This window comes from Eschrichtius robustus, chromosome 1 (assembly GCF_028021215.1).
Source record: "Eschrichtius robustus isolate mEscRob2 chromosome 1, mEscRob2.pri, whole genome shotgun sequence".
Taxonomy (NCBI): domain Eukaryota; kingdom Metazoa; phylum Chordata; class Mammalia; order Artiodactyla; family Eschrichtiidae; genus Eschrichtius; species Eschrichtius robustus.
The window spans coordinates 185,063,163-185,090,646 of NC_090824.1; the positions used below are offsets into that span (position 1 = coordinate 185,063,163).

At 34.5% G+C, this 27,484-nt stretch overlaps 1 protein-coding gene across 1 annotated transcript in view; it reads left to right on the top strand.

Annotated features, from left to right (window-relative positions):
- MALRD1 (MAM and LDL receptor class A domain containing 1) overlaps positions 1-27,484 on the top strand; it is a 620,077-nt gene that overhangs the window by 233,184 nt on the left and 359,409 nt on the right. The window contains exons 23-25 of the mRNA XM_068545334.1: positions 17,860-18,016; positions 21,840-21,950; positions 25,435-25,648. Of these exons, the coding sequence (XP_068401435.1) occupies positions 17,860-18,016; positions 21,840-21,950; positions 25,435-25,648 (482 nt within the window). The remainder of the gene's footprint in view (positions 1-17,859; positions 18,017-21,839; positions 21,951-25,434; positions 25,649-27,484) is intronic.

The window sequence follows — 27,484 nt, forward strand, 5'->3', positions numbered from 1 at the left end:
AGCAGTGAGGTGATTTTTTATCTCTTACGAATGTTGTAGAGATTTTCCCCTGTTTTTTATTGGCCTTTTGTTACCGTTTATCATATTTTTGACATCTTAAAATTCTTAGGATGTACGTAGTTATGTCTCCCAAGTGTGTGAAGGGGTTTTATTGACATGAACTAGAGAGAAACACTATTTCTATAAAGTAAAGACCTTGTATGTCTTTCCTGGACCGCAAGCTCAGGAGGGCAGAGGTAATGCCATTTTGCTTAACACTGATGATGAGTGATTGCCTCTTTAGGGTAACAGAGAAGAATTTTCTGCTATGTTGTAACACATTCCACTCCCAGTACATTATGAATTACTATCAGGTATAAGGGAAAGAGAATGGTTCTCTAAAAGGGAATAGAAAAATTCACAAAAATAAAGGAAAAAAATGTAAACAAGTTATCACTCTAGAGAAAGTAACAGTAACTTGCTTCTGATGTCGGCATCATATCTTTGATAGCAGTGGAAAATAGTGTGAAAAAGTATTATGTGCAGAATATGTCTAGAAAATAACATTATAAATCCCCAAAGCAACGTCATTATATTAAGGTTTAAGGGCACTGAGTATTGATATCAAAATTAAGTCGAATGAGAACCTTGACCAGAAGTTGATGGTGATAGTGGAGAGCATATTTTGCTGTGATCAAGATGCCAGGAAGGAAGTAGTATCATTTAAACTTCAGAATATTTGTTAAGAAAACTGTATTTGCAAGTGGAGGATAGAAGTGGTTGAGATGGAATGAGAAACGTTTTTCTGTTTCGAGTTGTAATTTATTTCAGTAATATTCTTCATGGCTATCGTTACTTTCCAAATATTTAACATTAATTCCATCAATTGAGTTTTCTGCATATATCCATCTGGGTTTATTTTCCTTTTTCCGCTAGGTTGTAAGTCTCATTAGAATCCAGTCACTTAGTATTTTCCCTTTTCCTAAATACAAGCACTAAGTAAAGTGCTTTGAAGATGCTTCTTTTGAGTTTATAAAGTGGCTTCCTATTTAGCTAAATTCATCTCTTACTGTAATCTGTATTTAAACTCCTTAGGTAATTTTATTCTAATGGAAACATTTCTTCACCTGAACCTGCTTGATTTAGTTCTACTTTCAATTTGACATTTCGAACTTCATTGTAAACATTATTAACTTAGTTTAATGTTTTCAATCACAAAGGATTACCATAAAAGTGGTTTTTTAAAATTTCTGTCCATTTAAAAGAAATTTACTGAATTGAATTTAAACTTTAGGTTTTGAGATATTAAAATAAATTGAACAAGAGTTGCCAAAGTCTACATAAGGCTTTAGAATAAAAAAATTTATTTATTTTTTATTGTCTCTATTGTCTCCTACATTTGTTGTGTGTTCATTCAATAGACACAGAGATACAAGTAAGGAAAGACAGTGCATTTTCTGTATGGTGTGAAGGTTTTTGCTTAAATATGATGCCTGTGTGTGCATATTGAAAAAGATATTTATTTGCAAGGTGATATGACTTTAAGGTAGCCACTCAAATATCTCTGACATTAAGAACATAAATTGTTCCTGAGAGTTTATATGATACTTAAATTCAACCATAAACTATGAGCAAAGATAGTTTTTATTTAGTAATCCTATCTGGCACAGACTTTCTCCGAAGAATTATTTACATTGATGTTACAAAGTCTATCTTTTAGAAATTGCAGACATAATGAAATTCAAAACATAGTTCCTTAATCTCATGGTTTGAGTAAAGCTCAGTAAATTTGCTGTTTAGAACTAATTTTCTTCAAGTTCTTCGTAACATTACTATCCAAGAAAAGTAGTTTTTGCCTGAGTTATTCAGGTGGAGCAGATCGACTAAAAATAGTTTATTAAAAATAGTTTACAAAAAAACGTTTGTTTTATTTTTGTTCTGTATTAATGGCCAAATAACCAAAGGATGAAAGATTGAGGTATGACATATAGAATAACTATTATCTTTTCATGCCCAAATGAATGAATATATCTCTTCATAGATTTACTCCACGGTGCTTATTTTAAAAGTATCTACAAAAAAAAATACTTTAAATGTATTTATTAAAAAAACATGCATAGTTTTATACATAATAGGTACTAATGCCAATATGCTCACCAATTTGTTGTTAATGTATTGGCTAATGGAAGGATGTTATATGAGTTCAATTATATCTTCTTTAAATCATTTTTCTCCGGAAACTTCAGGTGATTTATTTATGATTAATAAACTTTAAATAGAATTAAAAATTATATCTAATTTATACTTAAAACCTACCTTTGATTTTCCTATTTCAAAGAATAATACCTAAACAGTTAAGTGGAGGCTGTTAATGAAAAGGAGAAAATGCCAAGTTTATAAATTTATAAATTCTGATATTTACATAGGCCTGTGTTCCCCAGCATGTCCTCTTTGACTACACAAAACTAACAGGGAGGTCTGACAAATGAGCAGTGGTAGCTTTCATATAGTGAAGCATCTTAGAAATGAAAACAATACTAATTGAGTGTTTATTATGTGATAGGCATTAGGTGGATGCCTTTCATATGTAATCCACATTAAGTCCTCCCAGTGAACTTTGCAGGCTTGTATAATTATCCCTGTTTTACATGTTAGCAAACCAAGGTTTAAAGATGTTAAACAGCTTGCCTTTGTGCACACTATTTAGTAAGCTTGGGAGCTGGAACCTTTGAATCCAAATCACAGATGCTCAAATCTGTACTCTTAAACACTATCCCACATCTTGGGAATATCTCCTGCTTAAAAACCAAACATTTTTAAGATTTCTGACTTGATTTTTTTTTAAACATCTTTATTGGAATATAATTGCTTTACAATGTTGTGTTAGTTTCTGCTGTATAACAAAGTGAATATATGTATACATATATCCCCATATCCCCTCCCTCTTGCGTCTCCCTCCCACCCTCCGTATCCCACCCCTCTAGGTGGTTCTGACCTGATTTGATTGCAGTTTTATGCCACAGGAGATGGAGAAACAGAAAACTGGTACTCTATAAATAATTCTGAAGAAAAAGGAAGGGAAGATAGGTGAAGTGTTAGTGATGGTAACCTGGAGAGAAAACAATAATAAGAAATGTCCAGTGCCCAAATCCATTCTTGCCTTCTTTTATTCTTAATGTCCAAAACACAAATTTTGTTGGTATAAGGCAATCTTATTCTGCTTTGCTGGGGATTGTTTTAGTCCAGAGGTTCTCAAGCACGCATCAGAATCACCTGGAGAGCTTATTAAAACACAGGAATCTTGGGCTCACTCCAGAATTTCTGATTAAGTAGGTCTGGGGTGGACCCTAATATTTACATTTTTAAGTTCCCAGGTGCTGCTGGTGCTGCTGGCCTGGCAGCCATGCTTTGAAGACCCATTTGTTTAGTCAAGCTCTGGTTCTCAAGATTGGCAGCACATTGGACTTACCTGGAGACACTGTTAAAAGATACCAATAACCCAAAACATAACCTCTGGGGATTATTTTTTTTGGCCCTGATACTCATACATGAATGGCTCCAAAATGGGTTTCTAACTTTGCTTATTTTTTTACCTTTATCAACTTTCTGTCATATTGAGAAAGGTAGACCATCAAGAGTGTGTGTATGTTCCCTGTGACTGTAAGAAATCATTGATGCCAAAGGCTAATACAATCACTTTGGCTTCGTATTTTCTTGAGGCTCTGAATTATTTTGCTATTTATACTTCCCTGTTCATATTGACTCACAGAAAGAATGAAAATTTTAATCTAGTATTAGTGATTCTATAAAACTTACAGAATGCATTTTGTGATCTAGTTTTACCTGTGGCTACATTTAGTGTCTGAATCCTTATTTTCTTTTGTTCTTACCTCATATGTATATATGAGGTAAGAACAAAATATATATATTTGTGTATATGTATCTTTTAGTCTATGATGTTATACCGTATCACATATTTTTGTAAATAGCAGTACATTTTGAGAACAAGGTGAGAGTTAACAATAAAAATTAAGTTAAGGAAGTATAAGTAATATGAATGATCTCACTAAAATGCACTAGTTCTGTGAACTTTGTTTTAATTGGAATAATTATTGACATAACTATTTTCATTTTTATAAATAATTCCATTTTCCTCATTATTACTATTCAGCATAAAATAATTAGAAAGAGTTCTTAAAATTCTTTAATCATAAGATTAAAAGAACAAGTATATATACATGATGTTTTCTTTAGACAACTAAAAATATTTAGATATTTTATTTGTGGCCTAATAGTACAAATAATACATTCTGGGATAATGTTTGGGTCAGATTCTAGATTTTAAAAACTGTATCATCATTGTTTTTTTTCAGATTTGTCTCTATATATCTAGTCAAATTTTTATGACTGTAATGCCATCATACACAGCCTCATAAATGTGTAAACTATATTCATGACATCATTTATATTCCCTAAGAGGTATTACTTCTGAAGACACATTATAATGCAATTTAAGAGATATTTTTGCATACCAGTTATGAGAAATACTTTATGCAAGTAATAGAAGGAGATGCAAGGATTTTAAAATCTAGGAGATAAGAGAAATTTTAAAAATTAAATATCATTTAAAACAGAATACAAGGATCATAAAGAAGGTACAGTGTTATTTGGGTGCAGAGGAAGGAGAGTTGATAGTACACAAAGAAAAAAAAAGTGTTACGAGAAGTAATTTTTGAGCTGGCTTTAAAGAGCTGCACAGAAATTCACCAAGCAAAGATAAAGTAGCAGTTATACCCATCATGGAGCAGTAATAAATGTTAGTTTTCTCTTCGTCATTAATTTTTGTCAATTTGATTAATATGTGTCTCGATGTGTTCCTCCTTGGGTTTATCCTGCCTGGGACTCTCGGCGCTTCCTGGATTTGAGTGAGTGTTTCCTTTCCCATGTTAGGGAAGTTTTCAGTTTATTATCTCTTCAAATATTTTCTCAGGCCCTTTTTCTCTCTCTTATCCTTCTGGGACCTCTATAATGTGAATGTCAGTGAGTTTAATGTTGTTCCAGAGGTTTCTTAGACTGTCCTCATTTCTTTACATTCTTCTTTCTTTATTCTGTTCTGCAGCAGTGATTTCCACCAATCTGTCTTCCAGCTCACTTATTCTTTCTTCTGATTCATTTATTCTGCTATTGATTCCTTCTAGTGTATTTTTCATTTCAGTTATTGTATTGTTCATCTCTGTTTGTTATTTAAAGCTTTTATCTCTTTATTAAACATTCCTTGTATCCTCTCGGTCTGAGCCTCCATTCATTTTTCGAGATCTTGGATCATCTTTACTATCATTACTCTGAATTCTTTTTCGGGTAGACTGCCCACCTACTCTTCACTTTGTGTCTCCCTGCCACAACCATGGTGAGGCAGAGAGGGAAGGGGATGGGGTTGTGGGAATAAATACCCTTAATGCTCTTTCCTTCCACCCTACAGTCTTCTGCCGGTGTCTTACACCAGCCAATTCTAATTGGAAGTTAGAAGCTAATGGAACCTGGGTGATTCATTCTATAACAGTCTTCAGAGTTGGGGCTATTCTGCAATAGTAGAGTGATAAAACAGACAGTTAATGAAGGGAAAGATGTGCTTGGATTTGCTTTTCTAAAGTTATTGGTAACAATGACTGACTGGAGTAGCATGTCACTTTGTGCTTGGTAGCTATTCCATTGTTGAAATACTCTAAGTGATGAGTAAGGAGTGAAATTAGGAAGGACAAAAAAGAGGAAAGGCTATATAATTTGATGTAATACATGTATCACATAAATGCAATACAGTTGGATTAATTGGAAATGCAAGGCAAAAAACAAAGAGCTGCTGAAGAGCACTGTTAGTTTTTAACTTGGAAGCCTGGGTTGGCAGAAGTCCAATTATGACCTTTCTGTGGGAACAGAAAAAGATACCTGATTTTGTTTTTGAGTTCTTTAGCAAACATCCAAGTCGACGTTCTTCATCTCCTTAGCTTGGTATTATAATTTTTTTGTTGTTTCCAACTTTATTGAGATAAAACTGACATATAAGCTTACGTTGTGTAAGCTTAGGCTGTACAATGTAATGATTCTATATTTGTACATATTGCAAAATGATTACCAGAGTAAGGTTAGTTAATACATCCATCATTAAGATGTTTTCTTGTCTGACTCAGGCTCCTTATTTTGGTCCCATCATCACCAGCCTACTCTCCCGTTCATCCAGCAAATCTGTTTATTCTCTAAATGTGACTCTGTGTCATGCCATGGTACTTTCATTCGACAGTCTCCTAACCATCCTTTCAAACTTAGTTGGAAGTCAGTTCTTCTGGGAAACTTTTCACTGATTCCTGTCTCCAGTCAAATCCAAATAGTTCTTCTTTGGGTATTAGCTGTAGTACAGCATGTGTCCCAGAATACCACCAATGTTAATTTACTTGTCTAACTCCTTCATGATACTGTAAGTATCTCGAGGGAAAGGGTGCTGACAATTTGACTGTTTTTTTTTTTTTTTTAATTTATTTATTTATTTTTGGCTGTGTTCGGTCTTTGTTTCTGTGCGAGGGCTTTCTCCAGTTGCGACAAGCGGTGGCCGCTCTTCATCGCGGTGCGCGGGCCTCTCACTATCGTGGCCTCTCTCGTTGCGGAGCACAGGCTCCAGACGCGCAGGCTCAGTAGTTGTGGCTCACGGGCCTAGTTGCTCCGCGGCATGTGGGATCTTCCCAGACCAGGGCACGAACCCGTGTCCCCTGCATTAGCAGGCAGACTCTCAACCACTGCGCCACCACGGAAGCCCCTTGACTGTTTTATGACACCTACCATAGTGCTGGTCTCATACCAAGTGACTGTGAGAAAAGAGGAGTGATGAAAAGATAAGACAACACAGTTGAAACATTTAATATTTGGACCAATGTAGGAGTCCTTAAAAGATAAAGCGAAGCTGAAAGCAAAGCCAGAGGAGATTGGTGGCAATAATAAAATTTTGAGGATAAAATTAGTTCTCTTTTCTAAGCTGCTATAGATAGAATTATAAAGCTTTTATGGATTATTTCCTGATCTGTTATGTTCTTAACTCATATGCACGGATATATTACTTTTATTAACTTTGGATATATTTTACATGAGATATATGCAGTTTCTTGTAAAAGAGAAGAAAGACACAGAAAAATATCTTGACCTAGAATTTCTTTGAGGAAATCACTAAGTTTAAAATAAAAATTTCTCATATTCTTTTTAAAGTGGGATCTAAATTTCCTGCCAGGGATTACTTTTCAGTCTCTTTTAAGTTAAATACAAAGTTTTCTAACCAAACACAGTTATACTGTTGGTTAGGATGTCATGAACTCAAAATAGTATTCTGGGAAAGCTTTTAGTGAGTTAATTAGAAAATGTAGATTTTTAAAATTAAATGATTTTTATTTTATTTACTATTAAATTATTTTTTAATTAAAATATTAAATTCAGTAATTCAGTTTTTATCAACAAAATTTCTGAAACATAAATATGAACACCCAGTAGTTCTAATCAATAGAATTGGTGTATTTCAAAGACCAGTGTAAAATGAAAGGACATGAGAGGCTTTTTATAAAGTGGAAAAATCTGCTCCAGAATTTTCCTGGACTAGACCCATTCACTATTCATGTTCCATTCAAAAAAGATTTCCCTCTTAACAGCACTTAGCTGTCATAGCTTGTACCATTTCTGTTTCATTACTAGCATTGCCTTAGTATAGATTCTAGTTGTGACATTCTGTATTCACGTTATTAGAAAAACAGAATCAGCCACAAAACACTGTGATAGTGTTTGTTTACATTTTCAAATGCTTCTAACATGATCTCCATCTTTTATATATTCAGAATTTAGATTGTCCTTTCCATCACAGACCAGCGATACTATAAATAACTGATAACAGCAATTGCTGATGAGCAATGCTGTAGAATAATGTAAAGGTCAAAGAATGATAATTCATGATCATCCTTAGCAAAGTATACAGGTGTTAAAATGCTGATGTTGAACTCTGGTGGCAGCTCACAGAGAAGAAATGGCACAACATGAATCCCCTTTGATAAATGTGATTGTGAGGAGGTTAAGAACCAGAACCAAATCATCTGCTCTCTCTACAAATACACAAATCTGAGGGTCAGCTTTCTGTGTGTAACACAGGAGAGCAGGTAGTTTTAGACATCATAGCTGCTTCTTACTCATGCTTTATTACTAATTTAATCTGTAGTACAGTGTGGCATTTTAGAAAAAAATGGTGCAAAGGGAGAAGTGTTTAATCTCAAGGCACCATAGCTTTAATCATCTTGAAAAGTATTCAAATACAGGAATCATTTAAATTTTGAGCATAGGACAGCTCACTTTTTTTCAGACCCTGGTAATGTTGAAGGAGTCAGAATCTGACTGGAAAACCTGACTCATTTGCATACTTGTGATTGTCATTTACATCTGACAAGCCTATTACCTGTTAACGTAGACTGCTTGTACATAGATTTTATCCCCTTGGCATTAGCAGGCTTATACTGATTTTAGATTATGGAATAAGCCAAACTGCTTTTCAAAGGAAGATTTTCCAAGCAGTTGTTATCTCCCCATTACAGATATTACTTTTTTGAGACAGAGTGCTATACTTCTGCTTACTCTCATTTCTCCTTTGACTTTCAATTCCTATATTCCTACAACTAAATTAACTAGCCAATAGATAGGAAAGGAAGCTGGAATATAGCTGGGCTTCTCAATGTTTTTCATGACATGGAACCTATAGAAAATGATAATACTTGTAATATCCACTGGGTAAATTAGAGATTTGAGGGTATATTTATATACATGATACTTAAGATAAAAAGTCTTTATGTTTTCTTTATATAATTATGGTAAGAGGAATAAAGCAAAATATTGGAAGATATTAAATATTGGATTTGAATAGAGCTAATGCTTCTTCTCTCCTGAAAGGTGATAAGATCTTTAATTTGCTTCCTATTAAAATAAATCTTTAAAAATTTTTTTATTATGATAAAATATATGTAACATAAAATTTTACATATATAACAAGCATTTCTTCCTCCACGTTCTTGACAACACTTATTTTTTGTTTTGTTTTGTTTTACAATAGCCAAGATAATGGTGTGAAGTCATATCACATTGCGGTTTTGATTTGCATCTCCCTAATGCTAGTGACATTGGCCATCTTTCTATGTGCTTACTGGTAATTTGCATATCTGTTAAATTCTTTTGCTCACTTTGAATTGGGTTTTTTGTTTTTTTGTTGTTGAGTTGTAGGAGTTCTTTATATATTCTGGATACTAATCTCTTATCAGGTTATGATTTGCAAATATTTTCTCAGATTCTATGTGTTGACTTTTCACTCTGTTGATAGTGTTCATTGATGCACAAAATCTTTAATTTTGATGTAGTTCAATTTATCTATTTTTTCTTTTGTTGCCTTTGCTTTTGGTGTCATATCCAAGAAATAGCTGCCAAATTCAATGTCATGAGGTTTTTCCCCTAGGCTTTGTTCTGAGAGTTTTATAGCTCTTATGTTTAGGGTTGTGATTTAGTCTGAGTTAATATTTGTGTATGATATAAGGTAAAGGTCCAACTTCATTATTTTGCAAATGGGTATCTTACTGTTCTTTTGCCTGCTGTGTGTGTTCATCTTTGATAAAGGGGTGTTGAAGTCTCTAACAATGATAGTGGATTCATTTATTTCTGTTTGCAGTTTTATTAGTTTTTGCCTCACTTTGACACTCTGTTGTTAGGCTCAGATATGTTGAGGATTGTTATGTCTTCTTGAACTATTGAACTTTTTGTCATTACGTAATACCTTCTTTATCCCTGATAACTTTCTTTACTTTGAAGTCTGTTTTGTCTGGAGCAAATAGAGTTTTCATTCACAATTACATGTGAGTAAATTCTTGCATAAATATGAGTCGTTTCTTATAACTATGATGCATTTTTTTAATTTTAAAATTATTTTAAAATTCTCAAAAATTTAAATTATTCTAACTTGCTTTGAAAGCTAGGTCAAAAAATTTTATTAAAAGGTATTTAGTGATTCTCAAAAACAAGTCATTAGTATTTTTTATTTACTCAGCTGACAAATACTTATTGAGTACTTACCATGTGCCAGACTTTTTGTTCTTGTTGTTCAAATACATTAGGGATGCATGAGTTAAAAAAAAAAAAGAATATAATGGCTACAGTTCTTGTCTACAGAACTCCTGAAGGACTATTTACATCAAACTGTGTGTGTGTGTGTGCGTGTGTGTGTTTAAATGGAACCCTTGAGTTGTGCCCTGTGTTTCTCAAATACACTCAACTAAGAATTTCAACCCATAATTCTCCCAACCATTTTCTTCTTCTCCTTCTCCTCCTCCTAAAACCCCAAGTTCTTTCCACTACAGAATACCCTCCTCCTCCTTCTTCTCCTTCTCCTTCTTCTTCTCCTTCTTCTTCCCCTTCTTCTTCTTCTTCTCCTCCTTCTCCTTCTTTCTTCCTCCTCTTCTTCCTCCTCTTCTTCTTCTTCTTCTTCTCCTTCTCCTTCTTTTCCTTCTCCTCCTCCTTCTCGTTCTCCTTCCCCGTCTTCTTCTCCTTCTCCTCTCTTCCTTCTTCCTCATTTCTCCTTCCTTCCTCCTCCTCTTCTTCTTCTTCTTCTTCCTCCTCTTCCTCTTCTTCTTCTTCTCCTTCTACTATTTGAACATAGGAGCTGTTTTCTACACATTATGTAATGGAAAATGAGGTATTGTAATAACAAATGTCAAAAAATTCTTTAATCTTATAGTTATTTTCCCCACAGTGTTTATTTTAGGAAGGATAATAAAGCTTAAATAGCTGTTTTTCTATGTATTCCTTTTGGATTAGCATCTTGATTTAACAACTTGGAATTGGAAATACTCTTAACTATTAGTGTCAGTGGTTTTGAGCAGTGGGTCTCAAAATTTAGCATGCAGCAGAATAAGCTGAAACAATTTTTAAACAGATTGCTGAGCCCTACCCCAGAGTTCCTGATTCAGTAGGTCTGAGATAGGGCCCAAGAATTGGCACTTTAAATAAGTTTCCAGGTGATGCTGATGCTGCTGGTTCAGACACCATCCTTAGAGGACAACTAGTTTAGAGTATAAAATATGGGGAGATTAATCTAACTCCAGTCCTGACTTCAATATTTACCAAGGGAATTACCATTGGCAAATTGTTTAATTTTAGATATCTCATGTATGAAATAGTAATGTATAATCCTATCTTCTTAGGCTTGTTTTGAGTATCAAATAATAAACTATTATTTAATACTCCCTAATTTAAAGGCTTACTAATTTAAAGACTGATTCTAAAAATTCCAATATTTTATACATTGTAGAAGCTAGTGTTTCTTTGACCTGAAATCTATTTAACAAAGAATATACATACTTTAGTGAGCCTTCTAAATTCCTGTTTTGGAATTAGATCATAAATAAATATAACTACATTGTGTAATTTCTTAGAGTTTTAAATTTATCAGTTGGTTATTTTTTAAATGTGTTTCTTCTTGCCTCACAAAGAGCTCTTCTCCAGTGAATGTCGTACAATATTGAAACAAGAACCAATGGTGCTCCTAATTAAAGTAGTTGACTGTAATACCTTTGTTATTGAATTTGAATTGGTAAAACAAGTGGTTATATAAAATTTCAACAAATGCTTTTTCTTCATTTGTGGTTTCATAAGACTAGGAAAGAGAAATTCAAAAGCTGCTAAAATTGTAAATCCTTTTTCAAAATTAAGATGCAAATTGTATGTGTAAAGGAGAATTTTGTTATAGAAAAGAAATATCTCCTTATTTAGCAACATATTCAGGAAACATTGAGTTTAAGCCATTTTATAAGGTGTTCTAGATACTTTAATAAGTAAGTTAAAATATGTGTCTTGGTATATTTATGATCTAGTGGGACATATAACTTCATATTCAGTGAATTAAAATCTAATATGAAAAATGCATCTAAAAAGTTATGTATAAAATGATATGGAATTTTTAAGTGAGGGGGTGATTTTCAATCAGGGAATTTTGAGTGTAGGAATTTAAGAAGGCTTGGAAATGAGAGTGTACTTGAGATATGTTGTGGAAGGTAAATCAAAGTAGTATAGGGGAAAGACCAAGAGTAGAGGTTATATGTGTGCCCAGGAGAAAGACCAGTGTAAGGGAGACAGAGAAAATAAAGTACATGATGTATCCCAAGTAACTGCATGAACACATACGATGGGTATAAATCTTGGTGTCTGAGTAAAGTAATATATGAAAGATGAAGCTGGATATTAGTATAGAAAGTTACTTCTCAGATCCTGATGAGCTGAGAATTTTATCCATAGAATGGTGGTGAACAAATTATGGCCTGTGGGCCAATTCTGGTCTGATGCCTGTTTTTGTTAATATAGTTGTATTGGGAACATGGCTATAATCATTCATTTAAGCAGTCCATAGATGCTTTTATGCCACAAAGACAGAGCTGATCGTTGTAACAAAGACCGTATGGCCCACAAAGCCTAAAATATTTACCGTATGGCCTTTACAGAAAAATATTCTCTGACCCCGGTTATATACCAATTCAGTATGAAAGACCACTCTGGGTGATCTCGGAGAGACAGCAGTGAGTGGTCCTGAAGGGAGATCTTAGTTTCCTGCCCAGGAATTGAACCTGGGTAGCCTGGATGAAAACCAGGAATCCTAGCCACTAGACCACCAGGGGCTAGGGGCTAGAAGCAAAGTGGCCCTAGCTCTTTCCCCCATTTGAAAGCAAGAATGTTTTAAGGAGGCAAAAACTGTAAAAACAGGTACAAAGTTTATTATTGGAGACACAGCATAACATGTGGGAGAGCACACAGACAAACAGTTTGTTTACTTAAGACAGCAGCAAGGCAGAAATACACATCTAGAGAGAAAGGGTATGGTGTCCTCTCTAAGAAGGAGAGCAGTAAGTCAGAAGCAAAGCAGGGATACACACCTGGAGGGGACTGGGGGCATCCTGAATGAGGAGTGCCGTAAAGACGTGATTTAAATCACTTACACAGGACAGTCCTTCCAGGTCTTTGTTTACCTTTGGCCAATTTTCTCGTTTCTTTTTTTCACACCTGAACGTTTCCAGGACCCTCCCCAACATGCGTGCTCAACTTTTTGCTAAGATTGATCCCACCACAGAGGCCTGTGGGTGCACGTGCACACATATTATGGGGTGGCGTCCCCCTCCCTTTTTTGACCCCCAAGAAGACTTCCTGCACATGTGCAGAGGGAAGTCTTCCTTGACCTCAGGAGTGGGCACCTTATCTCTTTACTTCAGCGGAGTTCAGCTTCTGCCACTAGCTTTGTCCTTGGAGTTCCTGGGTGAGAACAAAGCTTCAATTTTACTCCACTTGACAAGCACCAGCTGTCTGGCCCAGGGGCGCATCTATCTCCCACCTCCTGTGGACTGTTAGTTACAAATACATAACGATATAAAAGAGCTTGCACCAGAATGCAAATTAATTCACTGCTTCAATTATCAAGAAAGTCTCACTATGGAAAAAAGTGTCAGCTGATCTGACAGTGTGTGTAATGAATTGATGTGTATTTTACTGAGGCTTCTTATGTACTTGCAATCCAGGAACATACAGTTTAGTTCAAGGATCTCACTTTGAGTCAGTAAAGGTGTGTTGAAGATTTCTAGCAGGATGGTAGGATCAGATGTGTATTATAAAGGACCAATAAGGTCAAATAGAAACTTTTTTGTTTGTTTGTTTGGTCTCTTCTGCAATACTCCAGCAGAGTCTAGAGGGCGTGTGTGGAATTTTGGAGTCTGACAGAGCCGGTTTCAAACCTTGGTTGGTGGGGTGGGAGGTTGGAGGGGAAGCATGCCTTGACATTCAAGAAGGAATGTTCCTTTTTCCTTAATTTATATTCTAAAAATCCCACATAAGAACTCTGAGTGTTCCGTCTTATTTAAGAAGCTCCAGCAGTTGGTGGGTCAAACCGTGGAGTTGGTGGGAGGGGCGGGGAGCAGTTGCACATAGCAAGGTTGATGCACCACAGACACGAGGGTAATACTATGGAAACCCCTAGGAGGATTGTACTGTTGAACAGTTTGTATTTTCTGTTACTCATGAAAGTAATCAAGTTCATGACAACTTTCAGTAGCTCATATCCCATCAGGTATGTTATAACAGCCTACATTATCATAATCAATCACAGGCTATATCTCAACCCAAAGGATAAGCCTGAAGAATATGTCCCTTACACTGTACAAGTATTAAAGGTCAGTTGACCTAACTCAAGAATATTTTTATTTGTCCATGCAAGGGTATTTTTTCTTATTAATTTAATTAGGGTGAATACCCAGGAGATTCTCAAATAAGGGGGAAAAATGTCAATTTTTAAATTGCATAATATGTGTAATATTAAGACTTTAGAAACTGATTATCCTATGAGGCGTAGGCAACTTTTTTTAAAATAGCTTGGACTGTAAATCAGATCTCTTTTAATAAATGACTTTTTAATGACTTATACATCATCACCTGGGATCTTTATTTTTGCAACACCTGAGTGTAAAGCACTGCTTTCTTTAAACCTTTACTACTGTGTGGTTTATGATGTGTTTTGTTAGGAAAGGCATATTTCTATAAAACATCCTACTTCCAGCCCTGTATGAGAAATGACAATTTGAAGGCTGGTAGAGAGATGCTGATATTTTATGAGTGACAGCACTGTTAGGTGTGATCATTACTGCTGTGTTCATCCCAGGAGGGCAGTGGATTTCCTTTGCAGGTACATGCTCAGATAATCTCATCTCAGACATAGGCAAGTGTTTGTATAATTCTTCATTTTTCCATTAGGAATCATACATACATCATGTGCCCCCAATTAATGCATAAAAGACTGGCGACCGAATGATATACTTTTACACTAGTACGGTGTTTGTGGGGCAGTGTAAAAACACAAATGCAGTTTTGTTATTTGCATTTTTCAAATTGATCTCCTGGCATGTCTCCCTTTTTTCATTTTCCTTGCAGTTGAAATATGTATATTTCAAGGATATATAATTATAAAGAATTGTTTCAATAATTTATTTTAAATTTATTATTGTGACTGAATTTTCTCAAGTTATACTGTATTGGGGAAATTAAACATTAACATTTTTCATCGTGTAGTTTCTGGGAAATTAGTACAGGGACCTCTAGTTGAAGAACCATTGAGTAGATGCTTTTATCATTACTAGAATTGGGACTTTTAGTCACTTAATTCTTCCATGGTCTCTAACATTGTTCTGTCTTTTAATGTTTTTTTTTCTCCCCCAGCCTGGAATATATTATTATCAACTTTTTCTGTGTAATTTCATCTGACTCTACAGTTCTGTCACTCCCTTGGTCTATTTATTTCCACATGTGCTTTACTGATTTTAAACTACCTTGTGTATTTTGTTTATCAAGTACTTTTGGAGAGTCTACTGTGAACCAGGCACTGTGTAGGAAACAAAATAGCCGTGGCCCCCAAACAAAGATAAAAACATATTAGCATTTGGGGACATTTCATTCTGTTCTTCCTTGTATGTATGTAGTTGTATAATATGTATGTATAAAAACATACATACACTACACACACACACAGGCATTGTTGAACATCTGGCATAGTGCATGACATATAGTAGATAGTAAGTGTAACATTCGTTAAATGGGATGCAAATGTTTTCTCCCATTCACTGATTGGCCTTCATCATCATATTGGTATCTTTGATAAACAGAAATCCTTAATTTGAATACAGTCCTGTTTTTTGTATTTCCCCTTATGGATAGTAATCCTTATATATTATTAAAAATTAATTCTCAGTCTCATATCATGAAGATATTGTTATGTATCTTAGGCAAGCTTTGTTGTTTTACCTTTCACATTTCAGGTACATTCTACCTGTAATTTATTATTTTTGAATGCTGTTAAATAGGGGTCAAGGTTTGTTTTTTCCCCACAAGGCTACCTAATTTATTCAATCCACATTGAAAAGATTGTCCTTTCCTTCACTGCTCTGAAGAGCTAAGCTGTTCATAAATCAGATGTATAAATATATGTAGAATTTTCAGGACTCGTTTATCCATTTCTCTGGCCCATTTTTCTGTCTTTACTTCAATACCGCCCTGTCTTGATTATTCTACCATTATAATGAATCAGTATCTGATAGAGTATATTCTCCAACTTTGTTCTCCTTTGTGATAAAATTGGCTATTCTTAGTCCTTTGGATTTCCATATTAAGCTTAGAATCAGTGTGTCAATTTCGGGGAAAATACATCTACTAAAATTGTGCTGGATCACAGTGAATCTGTGAACCAATGAAAAATTCATGTATTCATCTTTGTTCTCAGCATCTGTGGGGTCCTGGGATATTAAACACACACAAGGAACAAAGCTGGAACTTTTTATTCATTGATACACAATTCAGACAAATTAATATAATAATCCTAGCTCTTAAAATCAGTCTTAATTCATACCCTGTGTAGTTCACAGGGCACTAAATTCTTTATTAGCAGCAACTAATGACATAAACATAACCACAAATCACACCTACCATTTATTAAATATTTAAGATGGGCCAGTACTGTGATAGAAAGGCCACTTATTTTATTTCTAATTCCTAGTAATAACATGGAGCTATCCTGTCTTATAAATGAAGAAACCGATAGGTTCAGAGAGGTTGAATAACCTGCCTAATGTTGCCCGTCTAGTAAGTGCTGAGGTCAGAGGCCAACCCTGCCATGTCTTTTGACCACAGCACATTCCCAGTGCCTTGGACAAGTAACTCTGGAAAGACTGACTCAATAAATACGTGGTGACTGAGTGAATACCTCTCTCTTTCTCGCCATCTACTTTCTATTAATGATTCATGTCTTTCCTCAAAAAAAAAATGATAAAACTTTCAAAATGGTTTTAATAAGTAGCAAGTACTAGTATCACATGTGGTGAAAAAGTGGGATGAAATATAATTAAAGAAATTAAAGAGTGCCAGAATGTCCAAATTTTGAGGAATCACTTCCTTATTTAATATTTTGAAAAGCTGTGTGTTACATAACATGTCTTTAATGTTTTATTGTCTCTTTTTTGAATTGGTAATTAAAGTGGGGGCATAAACTCTATCCCTTATGGCAAGATTACATTGAAATTTAAGTGTTTCCATCATTTTTTTCCCTCTCTGGTTTGGAACTAGGGGAAAAAAAGAAACACTTTAAAAATTATCTACCCACTTAAGCCAAATGATGGAGAGACTTGAGTCCTGATAACAGTGTTTGTGCCCCTGGATCCAACTGTGCCTGAAGCTAGTGTATCCCCTGTACTTTTCAGTTATGTGAACCAATAAATACCCTTCTTTACTTAAAACAACATTAAAAGGTTATCTACCTGCTTATTAAAATATGTTTAAGTAAAACTGACTTAAATTAATAGATAAAATAAATTTGAACCTGAAAGCCTTTTAGACCAGTGAGTAGAACTCCAAGACAGTTTCCTTTCTCTTTTTCATACTTTAATTATTTATATTTTTGTTCTTTTTATGCCTCTTCTAAATGTATTCAATGCTTCAATGTCTCATTTTACCCACATAAAAAAACTCTACAAAACTGATCAGAGTATCAGCAGTATTATTATAAAAAATTCAACCAAGTTATTACATATTAGGCCTAATGATTTCAACCTTTACCATAATTTTTGTACATTGTACCAATGGACACATGGATTCAAAATCAAAATAGTAGAATTATTTATGCATCACCATTGTTCTAAAAATGTTGTTGTACTTTTAGGACAAATTTTAGAACACTAAAATATGGTTAATGACAAACTGTATTTTATGATTTTCTTTTTTTACCTGATAAATGCATCATTCTTTCCCCAGAAATACCGCAGATGGCTGGTACCTGTATGCTGATAGCTCAAATGGAAAGTTTGGTGACATGGCTGACATCCTCACTCCTGTTATTTCACGCACGGGACCAAAATGTACCCTGGTGTTCTGGACTCATATGAATGGTGCCACAGTTGGTTCTCTCCAGGTACTGCTTAGGCAATTGCATTTTCTGAATTTCTTCTACAAAAATTCATATTGTATAATTTAGTGTTATTAAAATATGTAGTCTGCTAATAAATGAAAATGGGCAGTTATCAACACTTCACTGGTTTGAAAACAGTATGATTGAAAAAAAGCTTTAGTAGAATTGGACCTGAATGGCTAATAGGATTTCTTTAAACTATTCTATTTATGATTATGGTCTTTATTCTGAGGTTGCAGCTTCTATGTAACACTGTTTTACCCTTGAAATATGTCATATAGGTTTCAGTATCAATATTCTGAGAATAACACAATCAAATGAATATACACATTTTGGTGATATTCGGATGTGCCTTCTTGCTGTCTTTGATATGGTGTTGCTACATTCTCCAATATTCTCTTTCAAATTGTTTCTTTGTAAAAAAAAAAGAAAAGAAATTAAATTATTTCATACTCACAAAAGGTTGCAAGAATCTCACAGACAACTGCATTCTACCTTTCACTCAGAGATTCTGTTTTTTGCTCATTGTCCCAATAACATCTTTTATAGGAAAAATTGAGTTCAATACAGAATTACTTATCACACTCCACTGTTATTTCTTTCTAGTGTCTTTATTTTTTTATTTTTAATTTTTTATAAATTTATTTATTTTTATTTTATTTTTGGCTGCGTTTGGTCTTTGTTGCTGCGTGCGGGCTTTCTCTAGCTGTGGCGAGCAGGGGGGCTACTCTTCGTTACGGTGCACGGGCTTCTCATTGTGGTGGCTTCTCATTGTGGGGCACAGGCTCTAGGCACGCAGGCTTCAGTCGTTGTGGCACGTGGGCTCAGTAGTTGTGGCTTGCAGGCTCTAGAGCTCAGGCTCAGTAGTTGTGGCGCATGGGCTTAGTTGCTCCGTGGCATGTGGGATCTTCTCGGACCAGGGATGGAACCCGTGTCCCCTGCATTGGCAGGTGGATTCTTAACCACCATGCCACCAGGGAAGTCCCTAGTGTCTTTAAAGCTGAAGTAATTCCTTCATTTCCCCTAAACTTTATGATCTTGATACTTTTAAAGGTTATATCCAGTCATTTTGTGAAATGTCCTTCAAATTGGATTTGTTCAATGTTAAGCATTTTTTCCCCCTGTAATATCACCAATATTGTATTCTTTTTATTGCATCCCATTGGTTAGTACATGATGTCTATTGTTCTCAGTACTTTCGTTCCCTTTGTTATCAATAAATATTTTGCGATGAGATATTTTGAGAGTATGTAAAATCCTGATCTCAACTCAATTATACCCACTAATTTTTGCTTCCTTTAGTATTTTTTGCCACATTAATTTTACTATGATGGTTGCCTATTTGTGTCTAACTCCATTATTCTGTCTACATTTGTAGGTTGGTTTTCTCTTGTTAAAAAAATTCTCCATTTATTGATTTATATCAGTGTGGACTCATGGATTCCTATTTTATCCAATTTGTTGTCAACATTATTACTATTTATTGGTTCTTAAGTTGTCCCAGATACAGTTATAGGAGACCATTTAAACTGATTTCTATGTCTTTTTGACAAGTCCAATCATTCTTTGATCATTTCCTTTCTTTCTGGCCAAGAAGATGTTCCAGACTCATCTTTTTGTTATCCTGTTCCATCCCTGGAGGTAACTATTTTCCAGGGGGTCCTGGTTTCTTTTAGACGACCAAGTTATACGGACAAAACAGAAAGAGGTTCTGCAATTTTAACGCAGATCCCCTAGATCCTGTCTTCCCCTATTAGACATGCCTTATATAATAGATAAGGTTTGTAAGTATATGTATAGACACATCATTTACACAGAGAAGCCAACTCAATTTTGAAGCATCTCCGTTTATACTCTGTTTCATAGCTTACGTGACATTTTCCAAGAAGCCATGTCTGAAAAATAAATCCCCAGATTTCAGAATTGTTTACATGAGCAGTTTTAGACCAGGGATATCTCGCCAAAAGCAGCCATAGGTAAGGTCTCTCCCCCTGTCAAATAGCATTAATTTGTTTTCCAAGAAGTCTATGTTTAGTATATTTGCAAAGAGATTACACTTGGGCTACCTGCTTTATTTTTCCCCAATAAATAGAAATCGACTGCAGATCAGCTGCTTAACCACTTCTTTCCTAGTAGCTTGATGTAATTTTAATATTAGGTATTTTTTCTCATTTTTTAACTGTCTTATTCTAGGATTTTCCTGGCCATATTAAATATTATTTTCCTCCCCAAATTAGATAAACATATCTTATTTTAAAAATGCTGTTACTTTTTTTTATTGGAAACATGTTAAATTTATAAAGCAATTTTGGAAGAATAGTTTTATTTATTATAGGTGAGACTTCTCACCAAAAACAGTTTAAGAGTAAACTTGTTTGTGTATATGTATGTGTGCATGTTTAATAATCTGAAAGCATCCAAGTAGTCTTGTGGATTGATGTGGCAATTTACCATTTGTGTCGCATTGAGTTTTTAAAAATGGTTTTAGACAAAACAATCAATACAGCTAACTACAGGGTTTGCATCAGAAAAATGAGAATTACTTACCAGGTATATTTTGTGGTTGAGATTAATTATCTGAAATAGGCTTTCATTTTTTCAGAATAAGATTTTGTGTTAGTAGATGAAAAATTATAAAACAACCTTAAAATTTTATAAGTAGTTAATTATCAAATAATTAAAATGGTAATACATATGATCCTTATTTTGTGCACAGCTGAGTAAAATAACATTAAATGTTGCATTACTATGTTGCATGAACACAGTTTTCCTTAGTGATTTGTGTATAGAGCAGTATTCATACAAAGAAGATCTAATTCCTATATATTCTTTTTAGTATCCTTCAAAAATGATTTTTATATTTTTTAGAAATTCTATTTTCTTGACTTTAATAATATGTTGATTCAACTTGAATTCAAGAATTTAGTGACATCTTTGCTAGCCACATATGACTTTTTATATGACTCTAGAAACTCTAGCTCTATAAAAATAACCATTTGCATCTAATTTTTAAAAAACTGATCATGAAAGCATTCAAATTTACCTTCACTTTCAAAAGTCAAAACCTCCCCAAACCCTTTATGTGAGTCATGAATTGGTTATACACATTGTATTGTTAAAAATTAGTGTTGTGAAATAATTAAATACATTATCTAAGTCAGTTATTTTAAAATGTGGAACTCTACTGCTCTTCCCTATTTAATTACTTTCTTGATGGCTCATTTTGTGTCATTCTAAAAGAGGAGCCATGATAATTTGTCTGCTGAGATGAGTCTCAATTTCCCTTTAGAATGAGGGTCCAGTAGTACTGGTGAGAGTTTGTTGGGTGGGGAGCTCTTGCTGGCTTAGATGAGTAGGTGCCCACTCACATCACCCATATGTGCTGTTGGAATTGAATGGACTCCCATTGTAACATCACCATCCCCACTGAACCTAATGTCATTCTCAAAACTGTGTTTAGTAAATAATTCTGTGCTTTTCATGTGACTACATGAATATTATTTAATATTGAGACTTCCAATTGTTCTTGCTGTCAGATTTTTAAAAACTAAGGTAGTTAAGAGTTCTTAATCCAATGGTGCCCAGATAACTTCAGACTTGACTGACAGATATTCATGCACAACTTTATTACACAAAGCTCATGAGGTACCCTGGGGGCACAGTGCTGTTCTAGAAAACAAAGACATCTAATGAAAAATGTCTGAGCTTTTCTCTCAGGGATTCATGTTGATATTAAAATGAAAAAAAATTACTGGGAGAATTCTACATGTTTAGAATTTGTCAAGGTAAAATATTTCAACACTTCTTACTTGATTTATCTCTGCAGGTACTCAGCAAGAAAGACAATGTTACTTCTAAACTGTGGGCTCAAAGAGGACAGCAAGGTGCACAGTGGAAAAAAATAGAGGTGTTTTTAGGCGTTCATTCCCATATACAGGTTTGTAATCCAAGTATTTAGGTGATGATTGAGTTTTGTTGATTCTTTAATTTTAATTTATTTCCTCTACCCCTTGTCTTCTTGTCTCTCTTTCCCTTTCTGATGTGCTGTATGAACGTTTACCACTCCATACAGCATTTTCCATAAGGAATTTGTGGTTCTGAAATGCCCTAATTTTTTTTCCCAAAGAGGCAACCATTTTTCTAGGAACATCTCATTTTAGTGACAACCATCTCCTGCCTCCACAATCAGCCTCCTACATATTAAGAACACCTCCCACTATTTTTCAAATATATTCTCAGAAACTGCAGAGTAATTACATTAGTTTATTTCAAACCCAATTAAAGAGACCTTTGAAAGCACGCTGTATTGTTGAACCTTATTAGAGAAAACAGATTTACTTGACTGAAAAATATTTTCAGAGGCACAAAACTGGGTGATGCTGTATTTGTCTTCATGTAGATTGCAATAATATTAGGAGGATAATACCTAAAAATAAAGGAAAAGAACAAGTAATACATAGAATAAAAGGTTTAAACTGAAAGTAATTATGTGCCAAAATATTTAGTGTGAATTTTATTTTTTTATGGATTATCAGGAAAACAGGAGCTCCATGGATGTGTGTGTTTTTTTGCTTTTGGAGTTTTTGTTTTGTTTTGTTTTGTTTTTGGCAGAAGGGGTGTTTATTGGAAGGTAAAGCTTAGCTATTAAGATTTAAGATTAGATAAGGGAGAGTGGGAATCCAGAGCCATTTATGTCAGAGAACATTTTCTTAGTCATAACAGCACAGGGCTTAATTCCTTGAATTTAGAGCCACTTATCTATAGATACAAGGTATAATATCTTTGCTAATTATACAGAGGACAGGAAATGCAACATGTAGCGAGAGTAACCAAATCAGCTGTGAATATTCAGTAACTGTATCTACAATCACATGCCATATCTGATAGATCAGCCCCTTTCAACTCCGCTGGAAGCACAGGCTAGATACAGCTGTTTAAAGGCACTGATACAACATTATACCCAATTTCTTAGAATGTTAGCTATAATAAATCCCATATATTTTTGACCTCTTGCTGGGACCCAGTTTTCTTATGGGTCATTTGTAGATAATTTAGGAAATGGATAAGAAGTAGTTCAACCTGAAGAAGAAAAGATTGGACAGCAATTTAGTGGCCTTGCACAGTATGAAATTTATCATTAAGAGGATTCCACCTGTTTAACCTCCAAGATCTTTTAACTGAGGGAAGAAGAATCATCAGCAAGAACGTGCAGAAGGCTGTGCTGCTGCCAGGCATTGGCTTCCACTTCGGGCAGTGAATTCTTAACTAGTCTGTGCAAGTAGAATATTTGCATGGTAAAATCATGTTCAAAACAACATTAAGAGGGATTTAAGCAGAGGAATCAATTATTAATTTAGCCTTTCTGAAATTTAATTTTTCACATATTGAAATTTGAAGAGAAATATGCCCATGTTGTTTGAATCTTAAAATGAAATATTAATGGTTTCTGAATATTTGGTGTTTAATGTGATTCATTCATTCCTTCAGTAAAAACATATCAAGAACCTACTATGTGCAAGCATATTACTACGCACTGGAGAAATAGTGGTGAGACACACATACTATCCATGGTTCTTCCATTTTTACAGTATCAGTCCCTTTAGCCTCAGAAACATGAGTGCCTTTAACCCTTGAGTAAAAGTATACAGCATTGGGTAGTTTTCAGAGTTATATTTGGGAACCCCCAATTTAAACATAACATTTAATTATAATAATTTTTATAACTAGAGCAATCACATACCTGGCACTTACTAAGTGCTAAGTTCTGTTCTATGAACAAAAAATTTACTCCTGTAACTGTATGAGGTACCTACCTTTATTACCTGCATTTTATAGATTAGGCACAGAAATACCTAGAACTTGGGTAACTTGCCCTACTTATATAACTACAATGGCAGTGATACGCTTTAAACACAGGCAGGTCATATACAAGTCCATAATACAAATGCTATGCTCTATTGCTTCCTAAATTCTACAAAATGATTGACCCAGCTTTTATTTTACCGGAAAAAAATATATCATATTTGCTCTTGAAAAAAAGTTTAATCACGTTCAGTATTAAAATCTATGGAATCTTACCCAACATCGTGTGGCATTGGATTATCTGATTTCTTAATCACAGAGCATTGCCTCACAGATTTAAATTAAATGTTCAGATATATCCAGATAATACAGTACCTTTTTCAATTTGTGTATCCATGTTTTTCTTGGGCTCAGTTTTCTTATAAAAGAGTTGTAGTCATTATTCTTTCTAGTTTCACCTCGTCTTAATCACATCCAAGCTCTTAATCTATCTTACAAATTTATTTTTCTTTTCCAGCACATCTGTTCTGAAGAAAAAAAAAAATGTATGCCTTTTATGTAAATTTGATACATGAATTTATATAAAAATTGTACCTTTATTTGCTTTTTTAAAATAATGTGAAAGGCATGATTTTCAGTTATTCTATTCTCTCATCTTAAAAGGAAAACAACTAGGTTTTCATACAATAGTATAAAAGCATAACACATCTTAAGGAAAAACTAACTACTTCTTTCAAGAAAAATAATTGTTTAGATTTGGTAAAAAGATGTTTGGGAGTTTGATGACAATAACTATTCTGTATAAAAATCATGGAGGTAAATAGGTATTTCTTGTTAACGCATCTCTAATTGTCCTAAATTTACTTTAAAATATATGAATATTTCTTATGTTAACACACAAATACATATTTAGCTTGCAGACAAATTCAATAGAAGCTGTCTGAATTAGTTTCACTTTGGAAACTTTAGTGAGTCCTGTGACTATTTTTCATCAGTTCTATCAAAGTCTGTAGAAGTGGGATCTCACTGTCCAGCAGTGGCACACAGGAGAATTTCATTCATCACATACATTAATCAAAGGCAAATCACAATCATTTCAAGTCCAAAGATGTGGCCAATTTAAAAAATTCATAGTTGTGAGGTTAGACATGTTTTCGATTTCAAATAGTTGAGTTGAACATATCAGAGGAATGGCAAGAAGTGGATGAATTAAAGTAAAAGATATGCTTGCATCTTCTGTCTCTTGGTGCATTCCGTCACCTGGTTGACCTCCTGCTTCCACGTGTGATGGGGCTGTCAGAAGTGAGCAGGTCTTGTTTGGGGTCTGCGAGTTGCAGAGGCTGCGGTGGTAGGTGACTCCTGCCAGTTTCTTAGGCCCTGTATCCTAAAAATCTAGACAAGAGACAGTGGTGTTGCCACTCCCACATTCTTTGCCTGTTGAGTGTGGTAGAGATCTTCGATATCCCTCAAACTTCCTGGGTCAGTTTCATCGTAGTGATTACGGGGTCATTTTTATCAGATTCAAGCCCTTAAGTTCTGTACTGTATTTACTGTTTGCCCCAAGTTTTGAATTCTTGATGGACGAGTCAACTGATATAGGCTTTATTTTTTTTTTAAAGATTGTCTTCAGGGCAAAACGTGGTATCAGTTACATAGGAGATGTAGCAGTGGATGATATTTCCTTTCAAGATTGTTCCCCCCTACTTAGCGCAGACAGAACGTGTACGGCTCAAGAATTCACATGCGCGAACAAGCACTGCATTGCCAGGGACAAGCTGTGTGATTTTGTGAACGATTGTGCTGATAATTCAGATGAGACTCCTTTCATCTGTGGTGAGTGGAAGTGTTCTGTCTCCTTACTTTTGCCTTTGTCTCCCACAACCTTCCTCTGTGCAATGGGTTCATTGATGAAAAATACAGAGTATATATAACTCAGCAGCCAAGGCAGGTAAGGTGATTTAACCACTTAAATACATTCCTTTCTCCCTCTCAATACTTAATTTAGAATGGAAAGTCATTTAAAACTAATCAATGGCTTTCTGTTTGTATGTGAAGGATTGGAGATTAACTGGAAAACAGGTGTCTTCAAAGACAAACAGAATGCAAACAAGTATTTTCCATATGAAATAAATTTTGGGAAAGAAGGCAAGCAAAACATCCATCAACGGCAACTCATGCAAGGTTGACAAGCCTTTGTGCTTTGACGGATTTCAGGGAGTTGTCATTCCCTTGGGTCAATTATGAGCTGGGATAAGTGGCTAAAAAAACAAAAAAAGTCAATATCCAGATAATGTATAAAATAGACAATGATCTCCTAAGAGAAATACATATCAGCTGTGTAATATTGTTACAAGAGATCATAATAAATGGCACCTATTAAAATATCCTTAGCTAAATGGGCCATATGTGCTCATTCAGGGAAGTCTGTAAAATCATGGAACACAGTGCGTTGTTGCCTCATTTCATTGCAAATGAGGTGAATACAAATTGTCAGAATTAAGGTTGACAAATTATTCCACTATTACCAATAATAATTTCTGAGCTAGCGTATTACAGTTTGATCTCTTTTTTGCCTCTTGAAACCAAATCTGGAATCACAAGAACAACGTCAGTATAATAAGAGCTCACATTTACGTAGAACTTTTAACTTTCAAAGCCCTTCTGTCTACTAATCTCCACTTGATCTTCGCAGAAACCCGACAGGTAAGTGGGGCAGATATTATTAGTGCATTCCATGGATAAAGCTGCTGAACAAGAGTGGCTAAGATTTGGTCAAATTTCATAAAACTGGTACTGACAGAGTTGATCCTAGTTTCCAAGTACTTTGATTTATGATTCACTGCTTTGCCCAAGCTACCATACCACCTCTGTGTACAACTGAATCTTAGGAAAACCAAAAAAGTTGTAGATGTAGAAATCCTGTGTATATCCAATAACTATTTGTTTCTTCAAGTGTGAATTATATCTTATAACATCAATTATTACTATTATATGAACCAAGCAAAACTGTTTGGCTAATCTTGTATTCTCTATTAATTTTTACCTTTATCTTATGAATATCTTTGCTGAGTTTTTAGTTATTTTCTGCATCAAATGCTTTTACATTTTCTTCATTGCCATTTTCATTTGAGTATCTCACAAATCTATTAGGTTATCAGTCGAACAGAACAGATATTATGCTTTTGAATTTTATTCGTCATGTTGCCAACTTATCTCTTTCCCAAGATGTGATTTAATGCAATTTTTTCAGTGTTTAAGGTATTTTATTTCTGGCTAAATTTTCCTTGAACTCTTTGTATTTAGATAATAACTTTGCGAATATTTCTAGGAATCCTCTATCTGTGTTTGGGAGGGTATACTAATATACTAAGAAGGTCAGAGAAATGTACTGAAATTTATTGTCTTGGTAGTTCTTTTGTATGGAAAATAAAGACAAAAGTAATTACAAGCCCTTGGAGGGAAAGTTTTATCAGAAGGTGCTTTCTGGTGAACTGATTACCAAATCACTGTAACATTTGAATGGGGCTGTGATATCAGTAATACTGGAGCAAGAGAGATGAATTAGTTCCAGGTATTATATAAGAAGAAGAAAATTTTTTCAGCTCCTTAGAACAAATAAACAACCAAAAAGTTAGAACAAACCTTAAAAGTAACCCACATTTTAATATT